At 42.7% G+C, this 25,870-nt stretch overlaps 1 protein-coding gene across 2 annotated transcripts in view; it reads right to left on the bottom strand.

The window, feature by feature from the left end:
- Positions 1 to 25,870, bottom strand: part of cntfr (ciliary neurotrophic factor receptor) — a 188,833-nt gene that overhangs the window by 3,981 nt on the left and 158,982 nt on the right. For both annotated transcript variants that reach the window (XM_086135873.1, XM_086135872.1), the window contains exons 7-9: positions 21,429 to 21,592; positions 3,726 to 3,794; positions 3,389 to 3,509 (exon numbers count right to left, since the gene is read on the bottom strand). In XM_086135873.1, coding sequence (XP_085991999.1) covers positions 3,389 to 3,509; positions 3,726 to 3,794; positions 21,429 to 21,592 — 354 coding nt within the window. The remainder of the gene's footprint in view (positions 1 to 3,388; positions 3,510 to 3,725; positions 3,795 to 21,428; positions 21,593 to 25,870) is intronic.

Here is a 25,870-nt window from a genome sequence, read left to right as displayed (position 1 = left end):
TTATTTATTTATTTATTTTGGATGAATACTGATGCCTAGGATGCTGCTGCATTTTCATGTTGGCCATCAAGTAATTTATTTGGTGTTACTTTTTGAAAGAAAAAAAAGTCTCAATAAATACAGATAAATTGACGAGAGCAAACAAGTAAAATGACTTCCTTTCAATATTCCGCTGCAGTAGTTTTGCAAATGTTAATATGCTTAGGGATGTTAAGAGGGGAAGAAAAAAAAGTGATAAATTCCCATTTGCTTTTCTCTCCAAACAATGAAGGGGGAAGGGGATCCTGTGGGCAAAGTTGTCGTCAACACGTAACATTTTGCTGAATTTCACACTGTCCACAAACATCCAAACATTTGTGGGCAAAAAAAATATTGTGTTGCAGGAGGCAACATAGCTGGCAAAGCATCAGAGAAATCATTTTTGGGTGGAGTGGAAAGAGAATATCATTTCCCTCCCCCCTCCAATTAATGAGTGTCACAGAGCGGGGGGTCAGGGAGATAGCGGGAGGAAGCAGCCAGGTGTGAAATAGAAAATGCGAAAGAGAGAGAGAGAGAGAGAATGAGAGAGCAAAGCAGGGTGCTTAGAACAACGGTAATAAACTTCCCGCAAAGCAGTTTGCTTTTTGAGTGGCGAGACAAAAAAAAAAAAAAAGATGTGAGGATAATGGGATGACGAGCAGAGGCGGTTATAGGGTTGGTGCCGATGCAACAAACCAGAAACGACCGGCAGAGAGCAGGAGATCTGGCAATCCACTGATGAGGAAGAAATGTGATTTCAGAGAGAAAAATTGATAGATTTATGAAGCATGCGCATCGGGGACTGATCTCACAAAGACTCGAATCTTTTGTATTTCGGGTGACGATAAGACACAAAATCATTGAGGGGGATCTGGAATTATCCTGAGCCTCTGAGCGAGCCGCGCTAAGCTTGAATAATATTCACCTCTCATACACTTGGGCAATTAAAGTGACGTTGACACGTTTAGCTGTGTCAACACTTGTCACTCAGCGATAATGCTGCCATTGTGTTCTAACTTGCGAAAAGGACCTGGACTTTGTTTGAAAAATATTTAAAAAATAAGATAAGATATTCATATGTTCATTCATTCATTCATTTTCTGATCCGCTTTATCCTCACAACGGGTAACTGGGGGAGGGTAGAGCCTATCCCAGCTGTCTTCGGGCAGTAGGCGGGGGACACCCTGAACCAGCCAATCGGAGGTCACACAGAGACGAACAACCATCCGCGCTCACACTCACATTGGAGACAATTTAGAGTGTTCAATCTGCCTACCATGCATGTTTTTGGAATGTGGGAGGAAACCGGAGTACCCGGAGAAAACCCACGCAGGCACGGGGAGAACATGCAAACTCCATACAGGAAGGCGGAAGCCGGATTGGAACCCTGTGCACGTCTGCACAATTTAGAGTGTTCAATCTGCCTGCCATGCATGTTTTTGGAATGTGGGAGGAAACTGGAGTACCCAGAGAAAACCCACACAGGCCCGGGGAGAACATGCAAACTCCACACAGGGAGGCTGGAGCCGGAAAGATGAGATATAAAGGGTGTAAGGATGCACTTTTAATTTTCATGTGCCCTGACGCATTGGAAATTGAAAGCATACAGCGCGCACCTTTGAAGTTTCAAATGTGCTTTTCTGAACAGGTCGCCAGATGGAGTATCGGGCTTCCATTCTGGCATCTCGTTGCGTTTACAGATTGCAGCCGGGACATAATATCTGATATGAAATAGGATCTATCATACGCGGTCCACTTTCTGTCTCGCTGACAGCGTGAGACAAGCGAGACTTTTCAAAGGCTCGCCCAAACGGCCTTTATGCGTCAAGAGCACGAGGGCATATCACAGAGGATGAGATTTCATCTGTCTGTCTGTGCGCTATCCTTTTTGATGTGAAATGAGAAGCGGAATGCGCTGCCAAACGTCCCTTCATCTCCATGAGGAATAGGTGACACACTATTGAAACCATAAACAGGAGAAAAAGATACCCGGAAAAAAAGGGTTATAAGCAGTACAGGGAATGGATGGATGGTCATGTTCCCCTTTTCATCCTTTAAAATTATAGTCACACGTTTCATTATGGGAATGTAGCACAATACTGGCTTTTGTAATGGACAAAACCCTTTCCAGGAAGATTCTTTGTTCTAGTTTGAGCAGAGGAACTACCATCTCCGTAAGATCGACAAACCTCGCTGATATTTTTTTGCTGATGGCGCCTGCACAGATTTACCGGGAATGGATTATCTGAAATGCAGCAGTTGTGAAGAGGCCTGACAAGGACACGGAGTAGATAATAACGAGCGAAATGGTGATCAATACGCAGGCATGGGGGGGAAAAAAGAGTGGAAAAGGGAGCGAGGGTGGAAGACGCATCAGCTGGGATCGAAAGAAAACATGAGGAGAATTCTGATGACCGCCTCTTCTCACCGGTGTTCACACAATATACCTCACGACTTGTGTGTGTGCGTGCGCGCGCGCGCGGGCGAGTCCATTGATTTGCATGTTCGGAGGCAGAAGGCCACCTTTTCTCTTTCTCCTGTTTTGCATGTGTTCTGTTTCTCACCGCTCAAAAGGAACTTGTGATGTAGTTCTGCTAATGGCCCACAGGGGGCACTGGTACACCATGCAACCCATTGTCAGCAAGATGACTGCTTCGAGAGGAAGTCAAATGAAATAAATGTTAGTTAAAAAAATGTCATAAGCTTGTATGATTAATGAGATTATCACACACACACACACACACGCGTGTATGTATGTACGTTTGTGTTGCAATGTCTGTACAACTGTTTTCAACTATTTCCATCTACCAGAGAGTTCAAGTTTGTCTAAGCGGAGGCAATGAGAAGCAAAATAAAATAACAATTTTGTTCAGATACGTTTTTTTTTGGAAGCCCAGCTCTGCTTTCAACCGTGATGATAAAAGCCGCCCGTGAATAGGAAATCTTGTAATAGATTGAATGGGAAACCTTTTAGTGAGATTTTTGCGGCAATGATGTCCTAGCTAATTTATGGTGACCAGAGTCCGCAGTCAAAGTGAAATTCAAAATAAAAGCAATAAATCTGGAGGTTGTAAACGCAACACTGACTGTTTACCAGATTTTTGACAATGGACTTTCTCTGCTTGGCCATTTACAAATAAACAAAACTTAATCTCCTTTTATGCTGAGGTGCAATGTGGATAATGGACTAATGCACAAGACTGCATCCATGCTATTGATCAGCCCATGATTTTAAATCTTGTTGCGCACGTTATCTGTTCGATGAGAGGAAGAGAAGTTGCTGAATTTAACATCAGCAGATATGAAATACATGTGCAAGGACATCATCACGTGGCCATTCGCTGTTATTATTGATCAGACTGACACCTACGCGTGAGGTACTCCACATCAGTCGTGGAGGTGGTCTGCACCGGTTCTTCGATCCAAGGTGTGGCATGCACGGCGACGCTCCAGTCACTCCATGTTCCAATCTCTGTGTCTTTGGCGGCAACCTGTTGAACACATTCAAAGGATGTGGGAAAAAAACTAAACAAAACAAAACATTAATGTGCTATTTGGAAGATGCGTGCGCAGTGTGAGGGACCAAATCCTTGGAATAAATCAGTGCAGCGAGATAGATCCTTGTTGGAAAAGGCACAAACAGTTTTACATGTGCCTTCTCCGGGTTTCCCATTACTTGTAATCACGTGATGTTGATGTGAAAGTACCTGGATGATGTATTCCTTCCCAGCATAGGCATCGGTGATGGTGTGAGAAGTGCTCTCAGACAGTTCCACCTGAAACAAAATCAAAAGAAAGAAAACACAAAAAGATTACACCGGAGGATTCAAGTAAAATAATCTTTATTTGTAAAAGTAAGCAAAAAAAAAAAAAGCGGAAACACACACACACACACACACATATATACTGTATATGTATTTCATAATTATTTTTAAATATTTTTACCTTATATATTTAACACCTTACAAACAGTTTGTTATATGCAGTTTCCATGTAAATCAGGATACCTGTACATGGTATTTAATATCTTACATTATCAAGAGGCAATTCTTATTATTCTTATCCTCTTTTCTGCTTGGCTCTCGACGAAGGCGGACGCTTTCTACACAGCTCCCCTGCACTCCCACCTTTTTTCCCTGCTCGCCACTTAGTCTTTTGTGCTGTCTTTGTCTAACTTTTTTTTTCCCTAGCCTCCTACCGTGTTTTCATCCGAAGAACTAACCATGGAATTAGTTGGCTGGTCTCTTGATGTAATCGACAAAATTTTTTCGACGAAAAGAGCGGGCAGTGGGGAGCCTGCTTGCCCTCCAGGGACACTTGCTGCCGGATACGCCCTGGATCCATGGAGAAAGTGGAGACCGGTGTGCCTGACAGTACTGTCCGTGGAGGACGTGGAAGACATCTACATTATTGGCCTTTTGATAACAGGTATGCTGCTGTTTGGTGTTGGCAGCTTGCTGTTCTATCGCAAAATTCAACCGACGAGAGCGGCTCTATTGGAAGTGAAGAAGCTGCCGGTCACTCTGGATGGCTTGGCACGAATGTCCAACACTCAGACTCAAGCGGTGACTGAGCTCAACCACAATATTGTTGCGGTTTTGGAGCGACTCCGCGCGATCGATAATACCATGGAGATGTTGGAATTTTCGCTTCGAAAAGGAATTGAGGATTTGGCTGATCGGCGCCAGTGAGGAGATACAGACCAAGGACTCAAGGCTGTCTGGAATTGTTGGCGGCCGTCTCTCCAAAACAAACAACGCTATCTGGCCTTTCCCCTGGATGAAAATACGCATGGAGTCTAGGGCCCCCACCACCACCCCCCTCCTTCTCGGCCATGGACTGATAAGCCGGGACTGTCTTCATGATGAGCAGACCTCGACGAAGCAGCTATGACCTGTACACGCACACACATACACAACTGGACAACCACACGCGCATACACATCCTTGTTATCACCGTCTTCATCGCTCCGATTCTTTTTCCCCCCGTGACGTGGTTCGATAATGCGGAGCGCAACGGTGACCGTGCAGCTGGTCATTCTCGGGCGCGTCGCGGTTACCCTTCCCATTCATCCCCCCTTATACATGTTATGTCTCGTGACTTGTTGTAACTGTCTAATGCTTATTCATGTGCTAGGGTCTTTTTTATCCTGGACTTAAATTATCCTCGGAAGAGGATAGTTCGAGCGTGGTTTTTTTTTCCCTCTCCCTACCCAGCGTTTTTCCTTTCTGAATTCTGATTGTAATTTCCCCATTGCGGGACAAATAAAGGATATCTTATCTTATTAATAGCCTGCCTGACAGTGATAAGTAAATGTTCAAGCCCCAATCGTTTGGGCATGAAATGTTGTGCAGCCCCCCCTTTTGGATAAAAATAACAAACATGTCAGCTCTGGTATCTTCATGAGACTATAAACAGTTTTCAATGTATATCTTTTGGGCAAAATGAGGTAAAGTTTGGCTTATTTTTTATATTGCTTTGAATGTATACACTCCAGCTGCAGCTCTTGTCTAACTTTAGCTCCTTATGGTTAGCACACATGATCATCTTATGCTTTTTCAAGATTTCCCCGTCGTGATCCAACAATGACCAACTAGTGCAAATTTCTATGGGAATCAGTGAGATTTGAGAAACAGTTCTTGGGGCTGTCTTAAACTCCCTCTTGAATAGTGTTACCAAATTCTCAGAAAAAGAAAGACAGCTGGCTAGAACTTTGAAGGCAGTGGATGGGAAGTTGTGACGATATGCGCTAGTCATCTATACGCTAGGTGCTTATTCAAACTCATCGGGTTCCCAAGTATTACACACCACGGAAGTAGGGGATTTGCAGTTCCCGTGTCAACAACTGAAATGATTGGCTTTATTATAAGCCAGATGCTGGTAATGATTTTAAAGCTGGTCTTTTTAAGCACACATTTTCCATCCTGTTGCTTTTAACTTCCTATTAGTAGGAAGCCGGATGTTTTTTTTGAATCGACACAACGGAGAAGAAATATTGCAGCATCATGAGCTCTGAAATGTATTTGGCAAACGGTAATTTATGAGTACCCGAGTCCACTGGAAGTCAATCTGGCAGCTCTTTCCTTCTACCTATAGTGCCAGCCATAAATTATGGGCTCGGCTTTGCAATTGTACCTTTAATGTTTTATGGTGGTGGTATTAGCTCAGCCGTGCGGGATCACCTTTTTATTGAGTGCTTATTTATTCCGAACAGGCCTTTTATTATTATTGTGTGCATGAATCAAGGCGGTTGATTTTGTCGTTTTTTTATATTTGGCTATTGGAATGATTGAACTCTGACGCCCACAGCGGCAAACAGTTTCGTGTGAAGGCAACACCTCAAGAGCATACATCACAATTAAAGTGGAAAGCTTTGGCGTAGCCACAAGAACAGACTCCAGCGCCGGAAAGTGTTTCGCACACACTTTTAACGTGCAGAGGGCAGCAGATTCAAACGAAAATGTGCGTCACTTGGAAATGCATGCGGTTTTGATTGGATGCACTGTTGTAATTTACGGTTAGTGCTGCAAATATGTGTTTGTTTGTCTGCCTTTGGCTTGCCTCTTGACACGTTCAAGGAAAAACAGCACTCGGAAAGGTGCTGACTTTTCCTCTCCGGAGGAACAAATTAAGTGATTTAGTGACATTTGCATTCTGCAGTTTTCATTCGAGACAAAAAACATGTACAGACAGCTGCACAAGTGGATTACGACAAAAGAGCCATGAAATCCTCCCATCTTTGATTGGACTACATAAGCATGACCTTCACGTGCTGGCTAGACAACATAACATGAATGAGCAATGTATAACACTGGTCAACGCGTTTTTACGAAATGTTTTAAATTGCAGAGGCAAATGAACATTTCTTGATGTTTTTTTCTTTTGTTTTCACTCATCCCAACTCCACCCTCATTTTTATTTCTCTCTCGCGCGCGCGCACACACACACACACACACACACACACACACACACACACACACACACACACACACACACACACACAACGGATTTTTAACCCAGGCTCCCTTGCATTATAAACACATTTTCCTGCATGCGTCTGGGAGCAAAATGTAGCCAGGCTTGGATGTTGTTCTCTGGAAGATGGCTTTTTTCTTGCCACCCTGCCTCCTAGTTCAGACATTCTGTATGAAGAAGACGGGGGACTGTTGTGGCATGTATTAAGCCAGGCCTTGGCAGAAGTTCCTGTAGCTCCTTTTAATGTTACTGTTGGCTTCCCTGACCATCTTTCTTATGTTGATGCTGATTTTGTTCACTATGTGCCATGGTACATTTATTGGAAATTATTTTGCACCCATCTGCAGATTGATACCGGTCTCTGTGCTGTAAATTATGACGGGAAATGTCAGGAAAATCCTACTACAGCAGGTGAACATTATTTGGTTTTACGCAGAGGGACTTTAAATGGTGGTACGTTTGAGCTGATTACCATTTGACATGAGTTTGAAAGTGTTTGGTTAAATCCGAACACAAGCACAACAGTCAAAAGTTATAGTTATCTAAGTCGTTCATTTTTGTTTCCTCTTTTAAAAAGTTTTTTTTTCCAATCGAGTTGTACAGGTTCTCGGTCATATTGATGCTGTTAAAGTTTTGAAATGATTCCTCTTTGTCTATTCTTTGATATCACATTTGAACAGTGATAGAAAAACTGCGTGATAGATAAGTAAATTCAAATGCATCCATCAAGAAAGTTGCAGTGCCAAAATCAGTGGAAAAAAAAAGAAGAAACACTCAACAGAATAAACAACTTTTGATAGCAATATGGCCATCGCATTCCACTGTTTTATTCCGATGAGCTCATGAGATAAATCTTTAAACAACCACGGCCTCTTAAAACACTTCTTCTGGAAGTTTTCCCTTCCAAATAATCTGTTTCTTATCTCCTGATGATGCTGACCCCTCTATTTTCAACGCGGCCTTGATCTTCAACAGCGTCTTTCTCCCGCCCACGCTTTGTTTGGAAGAACAAGGCCAGACTTTATCTCACAAACCGAGCGCTATATTTACAAGCTTAATTTATTTAGTGGAATGCACTAACAACATCATTGGAGCAAATGCTCCCATCTGTGTACATCTGTGTTGTGTGCGACCGGATTCCATGACATGCCCTGCGTACACACACTTGAGTGTACTGTATAGTGTGTGTTCACACGACATGCAAAGACCATGCGTTTAGCTATCGGAGCTGTTTACATGTCGCCCAAGCAGCGTAACCACAGTGCCTCTTAACATTTTCTACCAAACAGTGCATGTGGATATTTACAGAGAAAGGTCTTTAAAATCAACATGCATACAGAAGTTCACGTTAAAAAAAAAAAAAAAAAAAAAAATATATATATATCCATCCATCCATTTTCCGAACCGCTTGATCCTCACTAGGGTCCGGGGGGGTGCCGGAGCCTATCCCAGCCGTCTCCGGGCAGTCGGCGGGGGACACCCTGAATCAGTTGCCAGCCAATCACAGGGCACACAGAGACAAACAACCATCCACGCCCACACACACACCTAGGGACAATTTAGAGCATCCAATCAGCCTGCCACGCATGTTTTTGGAATGTGGGAGGAAACCGGAGCACCCGGAGAAAACCCACGCAGGCCCGGGGAGAACATGCAAACTCCACACAGGGAGGCCGGAGCTGGAATCGAACCCGGTACCTCTGCACTGTGAAGCCGACGTGCTAACCACTGGACTACCGGGCCGCCCATATATATATATATATATATATATATATATGTGTGTGTGTGTGTGTGTGTGTGTGTGTCAGTCTGGACTTCCAGATCCAGACTGACAAGATGGTAATGGAGAACCAACCAGATATCGTGATCATAGATAAAGGGCAGAGGAAAGCCGTTGTAGTGGATGTAGCGGTCCCAAGTGATGGAAACATCAGAAAGAAGAAACTCGAGAAATACCAAGGGCTCAGAGAGGAGCTGGAGAGAGCCTGGAAGGTAAAGGTGACAGTCGTGCCTGTGGTGGTCGGAGCACTCGGGGCAGTGACCCCCAAACTAGATGAGTGGTTGCAACAGATCCCGGGAACAACATCGGACATCTCAGTCCAGAAATGTGCAGTGCTGGGAACAGCAAGGATACTGCGCAGAACCCTCAAGCTTCCTGGCCTCTGGTAGAGGACCCGAGCTGAATGAGGGACGGACAGCACCCGAGGGGGGGTGAGACGAGGAATTTTTTTTAATACATATTTACACTCACACACACACACACACACACACACACACACAATACAAACAAACAAACACAAACAAAAAAATAAAGTATGTCTTTGAATATGTAATAAACAAACCAACAAGTGGGTCACAAGATTCTGTACATACCCGCACAATCCAATAACAAAAGATAACACAAGCAGAACACAATTTTTTCATCATTAAAAAAGGGATCAGTGCCAAATTTGACACCTTCATAGACACATTATATCCATTGCTCATTAAGAAATTAAAGGAGACGTTCAATTTTTTATCACAGTTTTAAAACAGTTCCCAGGTGTGCTTTCATTAAAATAGCCCCAAGGATCAAAGTGATCCTAATCCCGCCAAATGTACTGTTGGACTAATGCTGAACCTGGCTTCCGTTAGCTTGAGAACCCACTGGACTGGATCTTGCTGGCACATTACTGCCAGCATTTGGTTGCATCATCTTACACCTCAATCGGCGGTAAGTTGTCACTGAGGCCAACTGCTTACTTCCACTTGCGGAAGCCAAGCCCAGAGTGTGAAAAATAACAGCCCCGCTGACAGTTTCTCGGAGCAATCAAGTTCCGCATTTCAGACGTTAAGGCTGCTATCTAATACCAATCTGTGAACCTCAAAGAACTAGCTAATTTTACCAACCTGTTCTCACCACTTAAAGTGAGTGCTTGTTAACATTCACTTATCATGCAGGCAACATTTTATGATCAAGACATGAAAATACACATCACTTAGTGTAGTGCTGAGGCTCACGACATCGCCAAACACAAATACCCTCGACCCACACGTTGACAAATTAGCCTAGCATTACAGTAACGTTGTTATCAGATGCTAGCATTGGTTACATTAAGTGCTAATTTGTACTGCGAGAACTGTAACTGTGTTTAGCGGCAATTTTCTGGAATTTATTCCAGCCTCACGACTTACTGTACTGTACTGATTTTTGGGAAAGGGAAGAGTTCGCTCTTCTGTATGTAATTAAAGATAAACAAGCTATAAGGCAATGATTTTGAGTAACATGAGTACTCAAGGGGAGCTTTGGCTTTCAGTGGCTTCGAAGTTGACTTCATCACACTGAGAGATGTTGCTCATATTTTACAATTTTTAGGCTTATATTTTTTTGGTGTAAGTATCACAATATTAATAGACACAGCTCTCAGTCTGATGATTCTGTTGCACTGCTCCATTGAATTCAGTTTCAATTTACAAATGAAAAAAAAAATGGATTCTCGTAATTGTCGTTTCTAGAGCAATGAACGTCAGGAGACCAAGAGCAATGTGAAAGGGAGTGAGAAAAACATGTTGGAGTCGGTTGCTGTCATTTGCAAAATACATAATGACATGCATATATTGGATCAAGTGCATGGTGAAATAAAATATATATAATTTCTTCTCGTGTGAGTATGAGTGTCTCTTGGGCTGATCTGCTGTACCAAACAAGCAATTCGACTGCTAAAGTAATAACATTTGGATTTTCACCAATCATAAAAGAGCATATACCCAAAGGGAATTGGACATATGCGGCCAAACACAACGCCTGCCAACAACAACAACAAAATATTTACCCATAAAATATCACGTTGATTCACTTCACTACTCCCAAGATGCATGATAGTTGTGATGATAAAAGATCTACCCAGATGAATTGACCAGTGAAAGTTTTTATTTTATTTTATCCTCACTCTGGTGACATCTCTTCATCCCATGCATAAACACCATATGTTTGTTCATTGTGAACAGCATATGTGAGCAGGAATATGGCACAGAGAAGTAGGAAAAAGATGCACCTGGATTGTCTACCCTTTTTCAACGTCCCTCAGCCTTCAGCCTGGCATGTGAAATCCATGGTGGGGTCCAATTATTATTAATAGCCTCCAGACAGGACTTGCTTGGCTGCATATTTTTTTAGGCCGTGGTTGGCTATGCTATTTGCGCAACACTGCGGCGCCCAGCCAATAGTCTTGAATGACGCCCTTTGCAACAACTCCTGGCAAGTATTACCGAAGACAACAGTAAATAGACCTCAACCCCACCTTGAGTAAGTCGGCAGCGCAGCCGTATCGGATGTGGCAAAGTGAAGCGATTTGTGAAGATGTCTCGTTCACTTGCTCCTAGGAGATCAATATTCACTGATTGCTTTTGATTGATGTAATTGGCCAATTTGATGGCTAATATGATGGTCACATCCAATATGGCGGATGCATTGACGTATAGCTTGGAACGGGCAACCGCAGTCGTAATTAAAAGAAAAAAAAGAAAGAAAGAAAAGTGAGAGCTTTTGTTAAAACGAAAAGGACGACATGAAATTATACCTCCACTATCATTTGGGATATCATTGAAAATGCATCAAATTTTTGTCTAGATATTCAGACACGATCCATGAAACTTTGACTGATTGAACACATACACTGTGAACCTCTGCATAGCATGCCGTATCCAAATCCTGTCGTCCTGTCTAAAGGACTGAAGCCGAAATGCACCACATTCTCACAACTCACAAACACACATCCACACACTCCAAAAGCTTCGAATCCAGAAAAGAGGAGCACAGAGGAAAAGTGAACATTCCCCCGAGATTGCACACCAACTCTGAGTAAAAGAGAGTGACCTTCTAATTTTCACACATCCTGTCTTGTCATTTTCTCATCTTCTATTTACATTTTCATTCTATTTACATTCTCTCTCTCTCTCTCTCTGTCTCTCTCTCTCTCTCTCTCTCTCTCTCTCTCTATATATATATATATATATACCGGCATATATTTATATATATATATATATACCGGCATATATTTATATAAATATATATCAGGACCCCAAATAGCCCGTTACATTTTACAGTACTAGGTGTCATCCGTGTAAAGGCTTGACATGAATTGTAAAGGTCAGAGAGGGGGGAAAGGGCAATGAGATAAGATAAACAGTACGAAAACAAGATTAGGATGGAAGATTTGTGATCAATTATTTATCAAAAAAAAAAAGAGAAAGGACCTAAAATCAAGATGGAAAGCAGAGTGCCGGAGACATGGAGCGAATTGGCGTCGGTGGTCAGATCTAATCCACTGAGCATGTCTGTTGTCCTGGAAAGGAAACCCAATTATATGGCACTTCCACTGGCCCGATGCCGCTCGGTGGGTGTATGTGTGTGCTTACACTGAGAAGCTTGGTCTCATTACGTTGACTGACAGCTCCTATTTTTCCAGCATGCTCTCCTGCCATATACCAGCGTATACATGCACTTGTGTGCGCACACAAACGGCAGGTTCGGGGGATCTTTCATGAGATGGTATTTCCCGCGGCTTGAAACCCCCAAATCACCCAGGCAGCAATTACTGTAAGAGGGCGCGAAATCTTCCAGCAGGTCCAAAAGCATCTTCAGAGCTTGTACACGTGCAGCATTGAAGGTGACACACATCAAGTCCGGCTTTCAAAACGGTTACATATTCAAACGTTGTGAGCGATAACCTTTTGATCAAGCTTGTTCTTTTGTCACGTTTCTGAACAGCTCCTGTCACACCTGCAACACGGTCACCTCTCTATTGTTGAAAGTAGACCCCACATGATGACAAATCATTCATCCACATGTTTTTTTTTCACCACTTGTCCTGTTCAGGGTTCTCGGTGAGCTGGAGCCTGTCCCAGCTCACTTGGGATGCGAAGCCATTCAAGCATATGTTAACTAAAATCACACACACACACACAAAAAAATAAAAATAAAATACTGAATGCGCATCAAGCAATGTAATAACTGAAGAAACACTAGCTTCACGACCACCACTTGGACACATGCCTCAATTGTCTGCCTCTCGACTCTTTGAATATTGTGAAAATGTTGAAAGACGACTAATTGCAAACGATTAGCCATTGATTTCTCTTCTTATTGATTTTGGATGAATTCCGATAATTTCATAATCCGGTAACGGCACATTTCATTTACTTGAGTGATCAATAATAAATGACACTAATATGAATGCTATTTAATTGAGAACATCCAAATGAATCGTAATGCAATTTACAACACTAAACATGTTTAAACTTGTGTTTAAGCACAACCGTCATTTTGATTTGATGCAACACAAAAATACGGGAGATGTACTATCTGTTGTAAATCCGGTTCTATATTCTGTGATTATTTTTATTTCTATTATTTGAAGACTTGTTTGTACTTGTTGCACATGTTTAACAATGACTACATATAAAGTGTATTTGATAAGTGACTTCTTCCTACACTTCAAATTCTTTAGGACTCAATTGTCACATAGAAAAAGCAAGCATTCCTGCTCATATTTCACCTTTGTACATTTTAAAAACCATCAACCTAACTTGCACGATTTGAAATATGGGAGGAAGTTGTAGGACCTGGCGCAAACCCATGCCAGCTTGGGGAGACGGCACCCATACCTGTCAACCTTTCAGAGCGCCAACCTGTATAAACTACCAAAAAAATCCTTATAAAGAGCAAAAAATCCTTATAACATACCAAAGCATTTTATATGTCAAAATAACGGCAGAAAAAACCCCACAAAATTTTCAATGATATTTATTGTAGAGCTCCACAATACAATGTCTGGTTAATGTCTAATCATCATTCTACTTAGTGGCATTACTGTGTTCAGAGTTGTATTCCTGCGTTACTTTTTTCACCAACTCCAAATGCTGACCCATCGGCTCGAAGTTACAGCATCCATTCATATTTACTTTGGAAATGAAAGCATTCGAGTAGACTAGCACCGTTCTGGGGGGGGACCCGGAAATTTTTAGAATCCGTATGATTTGCGCGATACAGCCATATACGTAAGATTCAACACAAAATCCGTATGAACTATGGCTAAACCGTATGAGTTGACAGGTATGGGTACCGCATTCAAACAGCAAGAGTGGAACCAAGAGTGGACGCAGACTGCTGAGCGGATGAAAAAGGGGCACCGGGCAACAGACATTCGAACCGTTTCATGTGCCCCCTTTCCATCAACAACAAAAAAATAGCTATTTTTTAAACTAAATAATGAGGTACGATTAAACAGCAAGATCAGATAACACATGATGAGGAGCTAAATTGCTGAAAGCCAACCGTGTCTGCATTTTACAATGAAAATAAACCCCACAGAGGCTTGAAATAACCTTTAAGACAAACCCATTTTTTAAGAGTTGAAAACGCCAACATTTTTTTTCTTTTCGTTGAACGCAAAAGACTTTGATGTGTTTCTGGAGCCAAGCTAAATGATGATGACTGGAACGGGATAGCGCGTAGCTGGCCCTGATAAACGACGTGTCTGTGCCAGTGTCCTTCTGATGGGATGTTTTCCCCCAATCAAGGTCTAAACATTTATCATGTGCAGTGATAGATACAGATGGATGTCTTAAGGGGTGGATGCTGAGATAGCTGGCTTATTGCATGGATGGAAGGATTGGATGGATGGATGACAAGGTGATAGCCGAGAGTGGAAGACACGATATCTGTAAGTTAAAAAAAAAAGTTGGGGGGAAGCATGCCTACAAGGAGATGAGGAATGCAATGGAATGAAAAACATTAAATGGAATCTATCTATCTGTGTCCTTGGGTGTCTTGAAAGGCGGCTATAAATAAAATGTATTATTATTATTATTATTATTATTATTATCTGCAGATATTTTCATACGGTTTTGCTAGCTTTTATGCATAACCAGTCCTCATGTCGCCATGTGCTCGCGTATTAGCATCACATTTTATGACTTGTGATATAAGGATAAATGGAATCTATCTATCTGTCCTTGGGTGTCTTGAAAGGCGGTTATAAATAAAATGTATTATTATTATTATTATCTGCAGATATTTTCATACGGTTTTGCTAGCTTTTATGCATAACCAGTCCTCATGTCGCCATGTGCTCGCGTATTAGCATCACATTTTATGACTTGCTCAGCCAGACGATTTCATATACGTATACCAATCACTTTAATTAGGGGAACAAGAATGTGTTAATTTGACTGCTTCTGTTTATTTATTCATATGCATGCGAGCATCTCGATGCTTTGTCTGTGTGTGTGTGTGTGTGTTTGTGTGTGTGTGCGTGCGTGTGTGTGTGTGTGTGCGTGTGTTTGCTCTTGCACATTTCTATGCACAAGTCTGACTGCACGAGTATTCACATTTTTTCAGTCGACTGGATTTCAGCGTCACCCCCAAAGGGAAATTACAGCACAGCAGATGTAGTTTCATAACATAGCGGAAAAAGAATATTGAGCAATGTGAAATTGTTCTCATCACAGTGACTGGTCCATTGCTTTTAATTGCTCAGAGAGTTGGGCTCCACTTCTCGCAGAAGACAGCATTCGAAAGAGGTCATGGGAAACGACACTAGATTCGTTGAACAGTTTAAGGCAAGTGGATGCGGTGATATGAGGTGAGGTATTCACAATTGGTCAGATTTGGAAAATGTAAATATAATTTTTGGAGTTTGAGATATACATACATATATATACATATTTTAAAAAAAATCCTCGTCTCACCCCTCGGGTGGTGTCCGTCCCTCATTCAGCTCGGGTCCTCTGCCAGAGGCCAGGAAGCTTGAGGGTTCTGCGCTGTATCCTTGCTGTTCCCAGCACTGCACATTTCTGGACTGAGATGTCCGATGTTGTTCCCGGGATCTGTTGCAACCACTCATCTAGTTTGGCGGTCACTGCCCCGAGTGCTCCGACCACCACAGGCATGACTGTCACCTTTACCTTCCAGGCTCTCTCCAGCTCCTCTCTGAGCCCTTGGTATTTCTCGAGTTTCTCATGTTCCTTCTTTATGATGTTTCCATCACTTGGGACCGCTACATCCACTACAACGGCTTTCCTTTGCCCTTTATCTATGGTCACAATATCTGGTTGGTTCGCCATTACCATCTTGTCAGTGTGGATCTGGAAGTCCCACAGGATCTTCGCTCTGTCATTCTCCACCACCTTCGGAGGTGTTTCCCATTTTGACCTTGGGGTTTCCAGTCCATACTCCGCACAGATGTTTCGGTAGACTATGCCAGCCACCTGGTTATGGCGTTCCATGTAGGCTTTCCCTGCGAGCATCTTACACCCTGCAGTTATGTGTTGGATCGACTCAGGTGCCTCTTTGCACAACCTACACCTTGGGTCTTGTCTGGTGTGGTATATCTGGGCCTCAATTGCTCTGGTGCTCAGGGCCTGCTCCTGAGCAGCCAGGATGAGTGCCTCTGTGCTGTCCTTCAGGCCAGCCCTCTCTAGCCACTGATAGGACTTCTTGAGATCAGCCACTTCAGTTATGGTCCGGTGGTACATCACGTGTAGGGGCTTGTCCTCCCATGATGGTCCCTCTTCCAGAGCCTCATCCTCTGTTCCCCATTGTCTGAGACATTCTCTGAGTACGTCATCCGTTGGAGCCTTCTCCTTGATGTATTCATGGAGCTTGGATGTTTCATCCTGGACAGTGGCTCTCACACTCACTAGTCCCTGGCCTCCTTACTTTCGGGTTGCGTACTGTCTCAGGGTGCTGGATTTGGGATGGAACCCTCCGTGCATGGTTAGGAGCTTTCGGGTCTTAACGTCCGTGGTCTGAATCTCTTCCTTTGGCCACCTTATTATTCCTGCAGGATATCTGATCACTGGCAGGGCATAGCTGTTTATTGCCCGGGTCTTATTCTTGCCATTGAGCTGGCTTCTTAGGAGTTGCCTCACTCTGTGGAGGTATTTGGCCGTAGCCGCTTTCCTTGTTGCCAGTTCGAGGTTGCCATTGGCTTGTGGTATACCGAGGTACTTGTAGCTGTCCTCAATGTCTGCTATTGTTCCTTCAGGGAGTGAGACCCCTTCAGTGCGGACTACCTTTCCTCTCTTAGTCACCATCCGACTACATTTCTCAAGCCCGAATGACATCCCGATGTCGCTGCTGTAGATCCTGGTTGTGTGGATCAGGTAGTCTATATCCCTTTCGCTCTTAGCATACAGCTTTATGTCATCCATGTAGAGGAGGTGACTGATTGTAGCTCCATTTCTGAGGCGGTATCCATAGCCTGTCTTGGTGATTACTTGGCTGAGGGGGTTCAGTCCTATGCAGAACAGCAGTGGGGAGAGTGCATCACCTTGGTATATGCCACATTTGATGGACACTTGGGTAAGTGGCTTGCCATTGGCTTCAAGTGTGGTTTTCCACATCCTCATCGAGTTCGCAACGAAGGCTCTTAGGGTCCTGTTCACCTTATACAACTCCAAGCATTCAGTGATCCATGTATGTGGCATCGAGTCATAGGCTTTCTTGTAATCAATCCAGGCTGTGCACAGGTTGGTGTGTCAGTACCTGCAGTCTTGTGCGACTGTTCTGTCAACCAGGAGCTGATGTTTGGCTCCTCTGGTATCTCTACCATATATATATATATATATATATATATTTTTTTTTTTCCACCGCTTATCCGGGGTCGGGTCGCGGGGGCAGCAGCTTTAGGAGGGAAGCCTAGACTTCCCTCTCCCCAGCCACTTCTTCGAGCTCTTCCTGGCGGATCCCGAGGCGTTCCCAGGCCAGCTGGGTGACATAGTCTCTCCAGCGTGTCCTGGGTCGTCCCTGGGGTCTCCTGCCAGTGGGACATGCCCGGAACACCTCACCAGGGAGGCATCCAGGAGGCATCCTAATTAGATGCCCGAGTATATATATACACTGTATATAGTATATACTATATATATACACCTGTATATATATATATACACCTGTGTATATATATATATATATATATATATATATATATATATATATATATATATATATATATATATATATATATACAGTATATACACACACACACACACACAGGATATATATATGGCCTAATAATGCCACTGGTGTGGTTAATATAACTTAAATAATCAACTCAACTCAAAAGAAAGGAATTATAAGGTGATAACGTAACCCCAATTTGTAGCACTAACCTACTCTAACAGCAGTAAAGTCATAATTATACACCTGTCCCACTGCACAGTACGCGACTCTCCTTTGTGCAGTTCTACTTACGACTGACACTTTTGTTTTTGGCTTGTCAACCTGACTGTGTAACTTACCCCATTCGTATGAACTCAAGATGGCTAAATTTGCACATAATTTTGAACAATTCTAGTAAATGGCATAGGATTTCATTTTCCATTTTCTGATCCGCTTTATCCTCACAAGGGTCGCGGGGGTGCTGGAGCCTATCACAGCCGTCTTTGGACAGTAGGCGGGGGACACCCTGAACTGGTTGCCAGCCAATCACGGGGCACACACAGTTGAACAACCATTCGTGCTCACAATCACACCTGGGGACAATTTAGTGTTCCATTAGCTTGCCATGTTTTTGGAATGTGGGAGGAAACCGGACTACCCGGTGAAAACCTACGCAGGCACGGGGAAGAACATGCAAACTCCACAGAGGAATGCCACAGCCGGAATCGAACCCTGCATCTCTGCACTGTGAGGCCGACGTGTTAACCGGTTCGACCGCCGTACCACCAGTACATGTGTTCTTTTCAAATAAAATACAACACAGAGCTTCCCATAGCTTACCATTTTCTCCGGAATTATTCTAAGAGCACATTGATAACATGATTGCCTCAAAATGGGTTTCGTCCTTTATTGAAAGTCTTGGTCTTGAGATTCAAATATCCCCAGACGCCGTTCCATTCCTCTTCACTGGATGTCTTCATTTATCACCCCCATAATGTGAAACACCTTTCTGACTGATGGCCTCTAAAACTGCCCTTTCAAAGTGGCCTCTCGTGCTATTTATCTATTTTTGGCTCCCATTCCTCAATATATTTTATCACTATCTTCCCTTTGCGCATAGTTCTATCGTTTCTGTCGGAGGCTCTCCTGCTCGTACTCCAGTTCTATTTCACTTTTATTCTTCAAGTAACCCCATTTAATTTTTTTTTATCCCCCGCCACCCATTTCTAAATTTAATAACCGCTTATTTTAATTTGTCATTGCTCAGTCATCTCTTACGCCTGCATATGAATCAGTCAAACACTCTGATAATGTTGATCGTTCCTGCAAGTACTCTTTTTCAATCCATTTTCTCCCTCCGAGAGAAACCATATCCTTGACGACGCTTGCGTCGAGGAGATCGGATGCAAGCTTTTCAGCTTCATCACATTCCCAACCATCAAACACATTTGAAGATGTTGTGCGGGAAAGTCATTCTCACCCAGCTGTCTGTCACGCAAGGTGAAAGTGGTGTCTACAAATCTCTAATTGGCTTGCGCACAACACTTGATTCGCAAGATGAGTAACCGCATTCATGCCGGAACCTGGCAATCAAATTAACATCTACCACAAGTGCTACTTTCAATTTATTTTGAATCAAAAACTCGTGTGAGCTGTGTGATCTGATACCTGCCGTGCGTCCACAATTCGACCACCACAAATAATGAAATCCTTTCTACCGTTAATGGGAAATTAATCTGGTTCCATTCGCAAATTATACAAATAACGATTAATCATCTCTCTCTCAAACCGACTGTGTGCTTCCCGCAAGGCTGAAAGAATATATCCAACACCTAATAAAAGTCTAGACAGTCACCGTATTTTCTGCCTCTAAGTGCTCTGAAAAGTCAAACTTCTGTCCAAGACGACCACAGAAGACAAAGAGTCAGCAGTTTCCAGCTGTCATTGACTGCATTGAGGCAATTTTCAAATCATGTTCTGTTAAACCAATCGGAACATTGACTCTGGTTTTGGAATGTTTCATGTTGTGCATCAGTTCCTTAGTGGTGGTTGAGTGCGTGTGTCAGGTTTAATCATCAATTTGTAGCCACAAATATATATATTTTTTTCGGGTTGAACCCCCCATCATATTAATGGATGCTTGCAAGGGATTGTGAGAGGTAGGACAGAGCTGTAGGCAACAATGGCGATCCATCGTGTGATAATATATCTTGAAAATGCATTTAGTATCAGATCATCTAACTTGTCAGAAAGCAGGTGTACCACGCATTAAAAAAAAAAAAAAGCTCGCAACAACAGAAAGCATTCTGACAGTCTGATAAAGCAGATACCACAAGCATCATTCGTCACGTCCAGAACAACACATTGTGGGTTGAATCCGGAAACCTTGAACTGATGGGTATGGTATTGTCATTTTTTTAACAATAACAACTTCTATTTTAAAGATGTAGAAATGTACTCAGGTGCAAAAGCACACAGGCCAAATTTTTCCCATCTCCTGTTGCAATCAAAATGAGCTTGAGGAAGAGTGAGACGAGATGCGACTGCTTGGAAATACTCGAGATGGGGAATATGACTGCTGTCAGGTCGGAGGTAGTAAGTGTCGAAAGCTACCTGCGGGGGGACTGAAAGTGTGCAGGAAAGACAGAGCGAAAGAAAATGTTATTCGGCCTTTCATTGATACACGTGTGTATGTGCGAGCGCCTGTAACCCAAGTCCTTAAAATAACACCTGTGCAAACCAATGACATGCACGATAATAGCACTGCAATATTAGACCACGGCTGACAGAACTTTTATCTTGAATGGGCACATATGCTTTTACTATACGCAGGCCTCAGGGAAAAGAGCCCCGGTGCAAAAGAAGTTCAAGACAGTCACATGCAACCAAGTTGTAATCTGGGTGGATGGACGAAAGCACTTAAAGCTAGCTTCAAAAAGGGCTTGTTGAGTCTACTGTTCAAAATATCCTCAGACGTTTTGATTTTGATAGGAATGAGATTTTGATAAAACCATAGACGACTGAATGATAACGATAACCTTCTATCAACTGTATGTAGCTGAGAAGAGCTTGATTTACAAGGCAGATCTTAAGTACCCAATTTTGATGTGATGTCCATGTCAGATTAAAAAATAAATTCTGATTGGAATTTTTGTGACCGTAATTTCCGCACTAAAAGGCGCACTGGATTATGAGGCGCGTCTTCAATGAATGACTATTTTGCAAAATTTTTTTCATACATTGGACGCATCACATTATAAGGCGCAATCTACAATGCCTCCACTAGATGGTGCTACGCTCCTTCCATTCAATTTGAGAGGCGTCCTTTCAACTCGAGAGGCGTAAAAACGTGACTTAACTATTACTGTACTGAAATGAAACTACAAAAAAATTTTAGCCAAATATCGGAATTAGCATCTGCCTCAAAAAAAATCCACACCGGTCGGGCCCGAGTGTATATCTAGTCTAACGATGCAGTCTTATGTGAACGTGTTCTCCACAGGATGCTACTTACATGCTGCCACTGCTCCTTGATGAGAGGGCGGTATCGAAGGAAATACTTCAGGGGGAAGTTGTCGATGTCGGGCCAGGTCGCAGGACTCTGCCAGGATACCTCCAGCCTACGTGCATTGTAACGGATCGGAGTCGCCGTCACGCGCTCGGGGGGGTCTGGTTTGACTGGGAGGGGGGGAAAAGAAAATAAGAATGAACCAAAGTCTCACATGTGAATTGCTCATGATAACATCGGCCTCTCAATGAACCTTGGAATGAAGTCGGTATTCTTTGGAATTAGTGGCTCCTGGGGTGAAATCAATTTGAATGGAGAGCAATGATCAAATGTGGCAGGCCAGCAAAACCAAATTAATAACCAATAATCGATACATAAAAAAAAAAAACAGAAACGTTTGAGGAAGACTTTTGGGGAATTTGAAGGTGGTGTCAACCAACATATTTCTGGCGTCGGGCCGAAACCCTCTATGTCACAATTTGCTCCGTTTAATATTTTCCCCAAATATATACTAATGTATCAGTTCACATGTATGGGTGTTATTTATACAAATTATTCACCTTAAATTTTGAAAATGGCTTGCTCACCTTAAATAAATCCATGTTATTAGTTGAACAAACGTGACGTTTTATATAAAGTGACAAGGCAATGCAAGCCTGGTAGAAAAAAAACAAAAGATTAACCAAATTTAGTCCTTCGTCCTAAAATCAGCAAATCGTGATGATTAGATGGGTGACTATGAACATCGTAGCTGCTTTGGACATCAGCCACAATCACCGGTAAAATGACTTGAAACCTGTCTGGTAAGAGATGAGTGACAACAATGGCTGAGGCCGGAAACCACTCAGGAGTCTGAAGATGAGCAACGGATGAAAGCTGAAAGTCCCTGTAGAAAAGGTACGCGTTAGTCCTGCATTCTGAATCTGCCTCCTCGAGAGAGAATTCCATTGAAAGATACCTAATAACCTTTTTCTTTGTTCGATCACCCCCATTAGTGAGCAGCTAAGTCAGGGAAACTTTCTCCATACCCCGCGCACAAAAGATACAGGATACGGATAGCAGCATTCACGTACAAAGATAACAGCACAAGATAAAGCATGCATACCGTATGAAATAAACATGAGCTAGACATGTAGACGGGCTACTCTGACCGAATTGCTTGAACACGATAAAGATGGATTTGATCAGATAAACACAGAAAGTCATCACGGGCTGGTTAATCTCATCGTAACCTTCCATCAGTAAAAGTAGAAGGAAGAACGATGAACAGCACACAAGCTGTTTTGTTCACATGAGATTCATTCAGCGGTTCATCAAAGATATGAAAACATGTGCCATTCAGAGAAGGGAATCTACTACGATCGATGGCCCCAGTTACCATTCATCTGGTCTGAAACATCGCACAGAAGCCGGCCATTGCATTAGTAATGAGCAAAGGGGAAATGGGGAAGCATGATAAGCTGGAGCCTTGCCAAGCAGAACAAGCAAAGCGCTCACGGATTTATCACAGAGAGCAGCGGCGGGCGAAGCTTAATGAGGCGATTGCCAAACCAAAGAAAAACGCGATTGTCATATTGTAAACAAAGCTCTGCTTAATGTGCGGCGCAAATGTTATGAGGTTCGCTTCGGTTTGTTTGAATGGGATTCACGTTACAGTTGCTGTGTATTCGTTTTCATTAGCTTGTTTCGAGAGCTAACACTCGCTCAAAGTGTTTAAAAAAAAAAACAAGAAGCACACCAGCAGATTAATGGTAGCAAAATTTTTCTTAGGAGGAAAAACAAAGTTGTTTAATGTTTATGTAGAGGTGGGCGACTTTGTGCGAATCATTTATTCCTAAATCATAAATTTAGGCCGATGCGCATAGCCAAGAATAAAAACCTCTCGGCCCCCTTCCACTTTTAACATTTTAAAATGATGAACAAGACTTCAGACTGTGCCAAATGAAAACTATGACTCAAGATCTTCTATCTGCAAAGTCGTTCATGCCTTTTTCCCTTTTCGATATGATGTTATTACATAAGTCCACTCACTAGACACTTCATGAGGATCACCTTTGTCTGGGAGAACTTGCAGTGCAGTCATACACTTGGCACCGTGCGGACCACAAGTGCAAATAATGCAATTTTTTCCCCCGATCAAGGCAGCATTATTTTCTGACCCCACTCAGCAGATATGTATTTCCTCGGGGCAAAATTTTGAATTTTTTTCAGATCTATTTTTAACCATACTGTAAAAGCAGTTATCCGTTGCCCAAACACATTTGTCCATACGGTACATGGATCATTGCACAACATGGAAGCCAAATGAGTGGTGATTACTTCGTCTGAGTAGAACCAAAAGTGTACTTCAACAAAACGTCAGCCTGTCATCAAGTCTCGCAAAAAATTTGCACCAATTAGCTCCGTGAGCTGCCGCTGACAGCATTTGTCATTTTACCCGGCAGAAACTAGGGTGCTTGCTGACGCTTTGCCGTGTTGCTCTTTGCCAAAGCCTCAGTCTATTCATTCACACACTTCATTCTCACTTGCAGCCGGGAGAAGGTAGACCGTGGCTGTGGTGAGTTTGTCCCACCAGGAAACCGAGGTGGGGAACAAAAAAACCTCAAAAAACAAAACACCACATTACGCAGGAAAGAATCTGACCTGTGCTGTTTCCAGATGGTAAAACGTGGGCATCAGTCATTTCTCTGTAGTCTTACCGTCCAACGTGCATTATTCCCCCATTTATCTTCCTCTTTAATGCCTTCAACTTGAGAGGCAAGGTAAGACAATTTTATTTGTACAGCACATTTCATGTACAAGTCAATTCAAAGTGATATACATCACACTGCTTCACTTTATTTGGTTCTGGGAAACCACAAGAGACCTGTCACAGAAGACCATAGGGGTCTGGATGCCTTGTAGGGCACGAGTACGTTATGCGTTTATTTTGGTCCAAGACCATTGAGAGAATGATACTGTGGTAATAGCTGTTATGCTTTTACTTTGAAAGCCCTAACAGTATGGATGCCGGGGAAGAATGGCGTTAGCTTAGGAAGCCTATGAAGACGTGTGTGCAACGACTGCTAGAGCCAAGTCGAGAATAAACTATTGCTTGCTTGAAACCGACTGCATCTTATTTACCCACATTACGACAGATACAGCAAGATTTGAAAATCTATTCTTTGACTTACAGGAAGCCAGCGTATGGACGTGAGGACAGGTGTGATGCCGCCCAGTGTCCTGGTGTTTATAAGGACTCCTGTGGTTGCATTTTGGATCAGCTACAGCTGCCTGATTGATTTTTATTATTTTTTTTTTTTTTTAAAGACTTGTAAAGACAACAATACAGTGATCTAGCCTGCTGAAAATAATAGTATCAGCAATATTTTAGGTGACTTGTTTAGACATAAAACTCTTAATTCATTGTAGCATTGATCCATATCCAACAAGTAGCTCTCGCTTTAACAAATTGTTGACGCCTGATGTAGGCATCATTTTGTCATGAAAAAAAAAAAAAATTTAAGACTTAAGTTTTTTTGTTTTTAGCCACAATAAAGAAAACTGTGAAAAGCTTTTCCGTGACTATCAGGATAGGTTCCAAAAGCAAAATCCGTGTTTGCCAATAGCAAATTGACGAATTTGAACGGCAAAAAACAGACACGTATTGCGTTAAAATTTGCATGATTTTAACGTGCACATGGACAACTGAAAGAAATGCTGGCTATGTGATAGCAGCTAGCCACGGAAATCTCGACATTTCAAGTCAACTGTCTGTTCTCCTATTACACTCGGGAACCTCCAGGTAAACAAGAAACCTGTGGAGATGGACTCGTTTGCAATAATTGCAAAAGGTCACCTGTGATCTTAATCCTTGGCACCTAAATTGTAAATTGGTCCAAAACTACTGGTCAAAAAATCCCACCCTATTTCACTGAAGACAGAGGTTGTTTCATGATATCAGACTTTTGACTTATGCAATGAGGGGAGGTGGTTACCAGACTGTGGACAGCTGCTAGAGGTTATCCTTCTGTCCACTGGAAGCCGCATAACATAGCAGGTGGTGCTTTGCCGCCCGCTGTGTTGTGATGCACTGCCATCGGTTACTGATCTCATCCACTCTCAACCGCCACAGAGTAGCTTGCGACTCGTCCGCTTCTTTCTGCCGGCAACTTGCCTGACTGATGAGCTAAATCTGGTTTCTTAGCTCATCTGTTCATTTTCATCATTGGTTATCTCAGGTGCGCTATTAGAGCAGTCGGCGCACACGCCACATTTTGCTCGTCATGTCACAAACATTAACAAAAATAATAATAATAACCTCCATCTTATCCATACTCCCACATTATCACCCAATCCGGATTTACATTGTTGTCGCATTGATGTTTTTTTTTTTTCACAATCACAAAGACGGGTCAGGACAGGATCCTGACTGACTTTGTGAAGTTATTTGTCATCAGTAAAAACGC

This window comes from Hippocampus guttulatus, chromosome 17 (assembly GCF_054856545.1).
Source record: "Hippocampus guttulatus isolate MCC_2025c chromosome 17, RoL_Hgut_1.0, whole genome shotgun sequence".
NCBI classification, from domain to species: Eukaryota; Metazoa; Chordata; class Actinopteri; order Syngnathiformes; family Syngnathidae; genus Hippocampus; species Hippocampus guttulatus.
The sequence above is the reverse complement of the archived record's forward strand: the minus strand, read 5'-3'. Positions and strand labels throughout refer to the sequence as shown.